General features: G+C 34.9%; 1 protein-coding gene across 1 annotated transcript; it reads left to right on the top strand.

Moving 5' to 3' along the window:
* Positions 1-464: 464 nt before the first annotated feature.
* Positions 465-7215, top strand: LOC107656586 (sialoadhesin). Its single transcript, XM_016444478.1, has 10 exons — positions 465-504; positions 803-859; positions 998-1333; positions 2978-3138; positions 3229-3376; positions 3824-4093; positions 5162-5255; positions 5447-5465; positions 6123-6200; positions 6925-7215. The coding sequence occupies exons 1-10, from the start codon at positions 483-485 to the stop codon at positions 6988-6990; spliced, it is 1251 nt and encodes a 416-aa protein (XP_016299964.1). The 5' UTR covers positions 465-482; the 3' UTR covers positions 6991-7215.
* Positions 7216-8183: the final 968 nt, after the last annotated feature.

The following is an 8183-nucleotide window of genomic DNA, read 5'->3' as shown; positions in this document are numbered from 1 at the left end:
TACTGTGTCTGTTCCCCTTTCGGGCTTGAACTGATGGTAAAACTAATGACATTATTTACTGTCTTTACATTTATTATGAAAGCTGAAGCTCGCTATTATGGTAAGGAGCATTACATTTCCGACGAGTGCTTGCGGTGTTCGGCCAATCACAATGCACTGGGTCAGCTGGCCAATCAGAGCAGACTGCGCTTGTCGGAAGGAGGGACTTTGTAGAAAACTAAGCGTTTGAGAGAGGCGGGGCATAGAGGACCTACAATAATGTACAGTATTTGAAAAATAATGTGTTTTTTGAACATTAAAGCATGTCAACATATTCTGTTACACCAAATACACAAAATAATGATCTTTAAAAAAGCATCATATGACCCCTTTAAGAAAAAGAAATGTATTTTGTAATAGTTTTCTTTTTTTACTTAACTGCTGATGAAACTCCAGTGTTTCCAGTGTTCCTCTTTTATTTCATCTGTTAAGTTGTGAAGTGAATGTCTGACAGCTCCGCATCAGGTAAAGGTTTCTGGTTATTTATGATTATAAACCAAATATTCAGTAGTCTAGTATTCATTTAATAATTTCAGTTCCTCTACAATCGATGTGTGCTACATGTCTACACACATGCTTATGCATGTCTTTTTCTGTACATAATTTTTTTTTTAAACAAATCAGTACAAATTATATAATTTTGCAGTTATAAAGTAGCAATTGATTATTAGCAAAAACAATGCCAACGTGCCAACAGATGATATAACATCCTACAAAGCCACATCTGTTTACTTGACTATAAGTGATCATTTGTTTTATCCAGATCTCAGCAGTATGAGTGGACTTAAAGTCCTGGTTGTCATAATCTGGATGTTGAGAGGTGAGAGACTTGCTTTTGTTGATCTGTTAGGTTTTAAATATTAGTGCTAAATTAATCCATGAACAAATACTGAATACATGAGTTTCTCTGGTGTTATGAGGAATGTTGAACGTGCCCTTTGTGTTTTGATGTATGCAGGCGCTGCCAGCGACAAATGGGAAATTAAGATGCCTAAGAAAATAGATGCGATAAGTGGCTTCTGTGTTCAAATTCCATGTCAGTTTGAGATCCCCGACTCATTCAAACAGTCCCTAAACAAAATTGTTGAGGCAATTTGGAGAAAAACAAGCATAGATGGGCCAAACGTGTCTCTTCTAAAAGGAAATGTGATTGGCAACATCTTAGACAAAAATTGCACCACTGTGTTTCACAACTTTCCTGATGGATTCAGTGACACATTTTTCTTCAGACTTCAGGGTCCTGAACCTCTCTTGTACACATTTCAGCAAGGAGTAGACATCACAGTCCATAAAGGTTGGAATACTTATTTTCAGAATATACAAAAAAATGCCAAAAATCATGGGAACTAAATTTATATTTACATCTACAGTATATATTTTCAGTAAGTTGTAGTTACTTTCACTTTTACATGTATTTTGGCTATGTATATATATATATATATATATATATATATATATATATATATATATATATATATATATATATACGCTGTATGTTGTGATGTTGTGGTCAAAAGTATACATATACCTTGCGGAATATGCAAAATATGAATTATTTTACCAAAATAAGAGGGATCAAAATGCATGTTATTTTATGTTTAGTACTGTCCTGATCTTCAAACCCCCAGCTCTTAACGCATCGTGTTTCCTTCTGGACCATCAGTGAATGTTTTAACCTTTTGTAATAGTTGCATATGAGTCCCTCAGTTGTTGTCAGTGTGAAACAACATGCACTCACAGGTTCCAATATGCAAAAGACGCTGGAAAACCAAAGAATTTGTGGGACCTGGAGAATGTTTCTGAAGAACAATGGGTAGTGTCACTGTTCAGGACAAACATGCCTCTTATGAACAAACATCACAAAACAAACAAACAAAAAAAGACACAGAATTAAACATCAAGCTTATGTAAAAGCTTTTTATAAATTCAGCTGTTATTTTGTCTTGTGGACTATATGTAAATATATTTTATGTAAAATATCTTACTCAAGACAGTACTAAATAATAATAATAAAAAACAGTAAGAAATTATTTTTTTATATTTATTTAAAAAAAAATAATAAAAAAATATATATTTCTGTGATGGCAAAGCTAAATTTTCAACAGCCATTACTCCAGTCAGCAATTTCAGAAGATTCTTCAGAATTCATTCTAATATTGTATGTTGATTTGGTACTCAAGTAACATTGCTTGTTACTATCAATGTTTTTTCATGATATGAAATTATGAAAGATAAAATTTTTAATAGAAAATTCAAAAGAACAGCATTTATTTGAAATGGAAATCTTTTGTGGAATTGTAAAAGTCTTTACTGTCATGTTTAAGTTAATTTTCCAAGGTATTTTGCAAGAGTGGCTGGCCCCACTCTGTGAAATAATCTCCCGACCCGAATTAACATGGATTCCACTTTAAATCCGAGTTTAAATCCAGTCTCAAAACTCATTTGTTTGTCTCAGCTTTTAACATGTAATTTTATCCTGATTTTGTTGTCTCTAATTGTTAGTAATTTTGTGTTTCTTTTTTCTGTGTATTTGTATTGTAATTATTGTACAGCACTTTGGTCGGCCTGCGGCCGTTATTAAATGTGCTTAGAAATAAACGGAACTTTAACTTGAAGGTGTATGTAAAGTTTTGATCACGACTGTTATATATATATATATAGAGAGAGAGAGAGAGAGAGAAAGAGAGAGAGAGAGAGAGAGAGAGAGAGGGGTACATGTATAAGGGTAAATGATGAGAAAAATATGGGTAAATGTATACAAACATTTTTTAATATATGTATATCAAAATATATTGCAGAAAATATTTTGTATTTACCCAAAATTTTAAGATTGGGAATGTATTTTTATGCCCCTTGAAGTACATTTTGCATTTATTTATTGCTGTATGGGTCTGGTGGACACATGCACTAATGTGTTTACTCTCTTCTCATTTGTAAGATGTTCCCCCACCTATCTTGAGCTCAAATGTTCAGGTGATGGAAGTTCTAGAGGGCACCAGCTTGACACTGACCTGCTCCACTGTGATCTCATGTCCCTCAATCCAACCTCAGATGCAGTGGAACCCACAGCTAGGAGAACAGCTCACACCAGCCCTGCAGGTGAAATGTAGCATGAGGCAAATCTTGATGTTTGTAAACTACACAGTTCTGTATCCTGAAATGTAATAAAATCCTTGTATTTCTCTTAAGGAGGATGAATTTGGACAGACACTGTTGGTCTCCTCTCAGATGTTCAATGCAACTCCTCTAATTGACCGCCTGAAAATCTCCTGCTCTCTTTTGTACTCTCAGGGCACCAAAAGACCAGCTGAAAGCAGCGTTACCCTTAGAGTGTTGTGTATGTGAAACAGAGAAAGAAAGCAATCATAAAGCATAAAATCAATTATTTCTATTTATGAGTGAATATTATTATGAGTACTGTGCTGTATTACTCACAAACAAAAATGCAGTGTGTTTTTAACATTTTGACAAATGGTGGGGTCCAAAAGTACATAGAGTATGCTACAGCTTTTTAGATTCATTTTATTTAATTCAGTTAAACTTAATAAAAATCATATTTTTATTACAAATTATTACCAGAATAGCAATTGGAATGAACTTGAATTTCAGAATGTCTTAGTGATTTGTCTCTTCTTTGCTTTTTGTGTTTGTGTAAAACCTGATGATGATATTCAGCATGATTCGAGAATGATCCAAAGAAAATCTGCTGGACTTTTGGACCCCATTGTATGAAAATGTCTAAGCAAGTATTATGTAAAGGAAACTGGTCAAACTTGTCTTTCAGATGCTCCCAGAAACACCATAGCCCTGGTCAGTCCATCGGATCCAGTGTCTGAAGGCAGTGTGGTGGTGCTGAGCTGTCATAGTGATGCCAACCCTGCAGTTCAGCGCTATGAGTGGTACAAAGACAGTGGATCTGGAAAGCTAGAGTTACAGAATCAAGGACAGACTCTAACATTGATAGCCAGAAGTACCGTTCAGGGTCTATATGTCTGCGAGGTCTACAACAACCACGGGACTGAACGATCGAGGCCTATCGCTGTGGACATAAATAGTAAATATCTTTCTGTTAGCAGAAACTTTACTAAGTTAACTTTATACTTTCTTTCAGTAGGCTAGCTGTTTTCAACGAGAAACTTTTTTCATTGAGTAGTAGTGTAGCGTGATAAAACTGAGCAATCTGAAGTAATAATTAAATATACTTAACATAGTATGTACAATCTCTTTCTCGTTCGAAGCATGGGAAGTCCAGTTCATTTAAGCTGTTAAAATGATTCACGACGGTTCATTTGAATCCTTGCAAAGATTGTAGCGTGTCTTCCGTCTTCTTTTATATATATATATATATATATATAAAGATATATACAAAATATGTTTTTTGCTTGATAATAGCTTCAATTAACTGCTTTTTTATTAGTAAGCAATAGCTGTAAACAAAAAAAAACTTGACTCAGTATCATGTGTAAGACACAACATGTCAAACCATAACGTGAGCAATGGAGAATTCCAGTGAGTAGCAATGGAAAATAATGATTACTGTGTCAACACTCATGTTTATTCAATTCAAGGGGTAAGACATTTTTTGTTTGCTTACGCCCCTTGATGTTAAATCAAAACTTTTTTGTTTTCTTGTTTACATGTCCAGGAGCTTACTGTATGCTTTCTTTTCATGATCTTGGACATCTTTATGTGTCATTGACCCATAATCACTTTAGTACAGTGATTTAATCTATGCTTGACTAATAGTGAAGGTGATTCATGGCAGACAGACTCTTTGGAAAAATTGGTGGCAGTGTTGATGTGGCTGCATAGGGGGCGGTAACTGGACATATGGTCAGTTCCTGCAGCAATTAAATCAGAAACTGCTTCAAAACCACATCAAAATACATTCGTCAGAGTATCAGTGGGCATTTAGTTGATGTGTACACTTTAAGCTTCAGAATGTTCATTCTCAGACCATTTGTAACTGCAATGTGGAAAGCAATGTGTTTTATGTGAACTTGAGTTATGTATCTTCTTGGGTGTTCTGGTATGCAAGTAAATTTCATAATATGTGTCTGTGTGTCATAATATAGTGACGTGAAATGAGCTACAGCTTTTTCCTTGTTTCTGTCTGATTCAGGTTGCCAGTGCTCCATTGTATCGTACATTGTATGTGGACTTCTGACTCTTTTCTTAATTCTTATTACTGCAGTGGATTTGGTCAAATACAAAAGGTGGGTTTTGAGAAGTGATTACAAACAGCAAGATGTTTGGCATCCATAATGTGAAGTTCAGCCTGTTTTTATACATAATTCAGTGTATGAAGATCAGCTGCAATGTACAGACATGTATTTCCTTCAAACACGACGTTTTAATTGCTACTTAATTTATATGCCTATTATAATTTTTTTTATTATTTTTTCAGCCTGTTAAAAAGACTTCAAGTAAGTATGACACCATCATAAATCATATAAGCAGATAACAGATAAATCAAGCATTCTGTGTTAAATCAGGCCTCGTAGTCAATCTCTGCTATCAGCTGACTGGAAAATTCAAACCCAGCCCCTATCAGCTGATCCAATTCCTATGCACTTTTAAACAGGGCGCCTTACTTAAACGCAGCTTCAGTCAGCTTGCTTTGCTCCTTCCTTTGCACGCTGCTTTGCAGCCCATCTCCTCCTTCAACTTTTAACTTAATGTCATTCCGTTGTCATAGTTGCATGCTCTGTTCTCGATTTTTGTGCTGCTCTCTTATTGTTAAAATCATAAAATGGGAGGGTTGCCCCCAAAGCTGCTGCCATTTGCCTGTCTTAGCTTTCATTGAGCTCATGAAAAGGACAGGGAAATTAGAATAGAGCCATACCGCCAAATGTAACTTTGCAAACATGCCAATAAAGTTGAAGTTAAAGGTTTGTCTATGGTTTTCTCTTTGACTTAAGAGGTCCTGATTGAAATAGAATATCATAGCACAAACTTTGCTTTCAGGCAAATTCGTAGAGCACAAACTAGGGTGTGCAAGATTTATTATCTAAATTCACCAGATGCTAGGTATTTGTCATTTTCAAAGACCCTTTAGTTGTATTTGTCTTTCATACTGTTAGGCGTCTGAAAGTTTGCGAGGACCCATGACCTACGACACCCTCCACGGGACCAGTGACTCAGTGTACAATGTAATACAGGTCAGTGTTCTCATATACATTTTTGCCCTGTTCATATTACATATGAAGTTAATATGCAGAAATACCTTTCCAAAAATTTAGTATTGAAGGTTATTTTGTTAAACTACACACAGAAAAACAACATTCTTCTATTTGAACTTGCTTGTGCATCTTGGCATGCAAGTGAACTTTGAAAGATGCATTGAACAGAGTTGTATTTCTTATTTCTCTGGAAAACAGCAGTTCTATTCCATGTAAGTTGTATTTAGATACTATGGGGCTTTTTCCATGACATAAATCAATCAACCGTTAAATCGACTGGCTGAGTGGTTATCAATTTCCTGAGACAGGAAGTAGATAATAATTATTTCTCAGAAAACAGGAGCTGTGCAAGCATATTCAACTCTGATAGGCTGATTACTATACTCTGCTGACATGCTGCATGTGCAAACATTTTTGCTTTGGAGTGTGGTCTTGCAAGATAGAGGGGGAAAATTTGTCCTGATTTCATACGAATTGTGATGACACAAGCTGCTGTGCCACAGTTCCAAGATGCCGACATGTCATCATTTGTCATATCCTGTTGTTATTTTAACTTTTGCCCTCAAATATATACTAAAATGTCCTTGCAGCAAACATAACATAACATGCATATTTGCATTTGCACTGCATATTATTAAAAATGTATAAGAGTGTTTTATAATGAGTGATGTGTGTATATGATGTATCCTTCTCTTTGCTGCAGACAAGGGCCAGCAAAACTGAAGACGACTATGAAAACAGAAACTATGGTAAACCTCAGCCCAAGTAGGAGTTGTGGCCTAGAAGTTAGCTAAATACAAAATACTGTGGTGTTCAGGTTGAAGACGCAGGTTCCAATCTCTCCTGGGGCCTGCATGTCTCAAGCCATTTTCTGTTATTTTTTGTTTCATATCTCTAAATGACAATAGTCCAAATAATTAATCAAATCAAAATGACAGAACTGGTATCATCTGAATCGTGTGGTCAGTACGATTTTTTTTTTTTCTGATAAATTAATTCTTTTATTCAACAAGGGTGCATCACATTGATCAAAAGTGACAAGGACATTTATAATTTTACAAAAGATTTCTATTTCAAATAAATACTGTTCTTAAAAAAAACTTATTTTCAACACTGATAATAATTGATAATAAGAAATTGTTAAGAAATGTATAATAATAAGAATAATAAACAACAAAAAAATACTAAGAAATGTTATTCATCACCAAATCAGCATGTTAGAATGATTTCTGTAAGAAATCTGAAGACTGGCGTAATGACTGCTGAAAATTCAGCTTTGTTATCACAGGAATAAATTTCATTATTAAATAATTAATTATTTAATAATATTATACAGTCATAATATTTCACAATATTGCTGTTTTACTGTCATTTTGATCAAATAAATGCAGTATTAGCATAAGAGACTTCTTTCAAAAACATTTAAAAATCTTGCCAACCCCTAAACCTTTTAACAATAGTGTATAATATCCACACAAGCTTTTCGTCTACATGTTAAATCATAGAAATAGAAAAAAAATTATATCTGAGCAGACAGGGAGGGTTGTAACACTTTCCAACACATTTGCCACAATTGCACACACACACACACACACACACACACACACACACACAAACTGTTACAGACATTGAAAGTGGGTTACAAAATTCCCTGGGTTAGTACAGAAGCATCTATCTTCTTCTTTCTCCACCACAATATTGTCCCTGGTATTTGTGTATCATGTATGTTTATGTATTTTACGTGGGTTGAAGATTTGTGACATCTACTCATAAATACTTTGGAAAATAAATGAGATAAAGATGTTTCCTCTCACTCTCACTTTCAGTCACTCCTTTAATCACTCTCTCACTCCCTCTGGCCGTCTGTCTACAACATTCTTCACATTCTGTTAGTCATTGGCAAGCGGATCAGAGGTGTGACGAAAACGGAAATCACACTCCCCTCCCCTGTCAGCTCTTTGT

Source organism: Sinocyclocheilus anshuiensis, unplaced genomic scaffold, assembly GCF_001515605.1.
Source record: "Sinocyclocheilus anshuiensis isolate Anshui unplaced genomic scaffold, SAMN03320099.WGS_v1.1 scaffold1393, whole genome shotgun sequence".
Lineage (NCBI taxonomy): Eukaryota > Metazoa > Chordata > Actinopteri > Cypriniformes > Cyprinidae > Sinocyclocheilus > Sinocyclocheilus anshuiensis.
Note: the sequence above shows the minus strand (reverse complement) of the source record. Positions and strands in the feature narration are given on the sequence as shown.

Bases quoted from the DNA above. Each gene is read 5' to 3' on its own strand.
- LOC107656586 (XM_016444478.1), top strand. From the start codon at position 483: ATGTCTGACAGCTCCGCATCAG. The intron at 505-802 runs GTAAAGGTTTCT...TGTTTTATCCAG, and splicing joins GTCTGACAGCTCCGCATCAG to ATCTCAGCAGTATGAGTGGA. The intron at 3,139-3,228 runs GTGAAATGTAGC...ATTTCTCTTAAG, and splicing joins AGCTCACACCAGCCCTGCAG to GAGGATGAATTTGGACAGAC.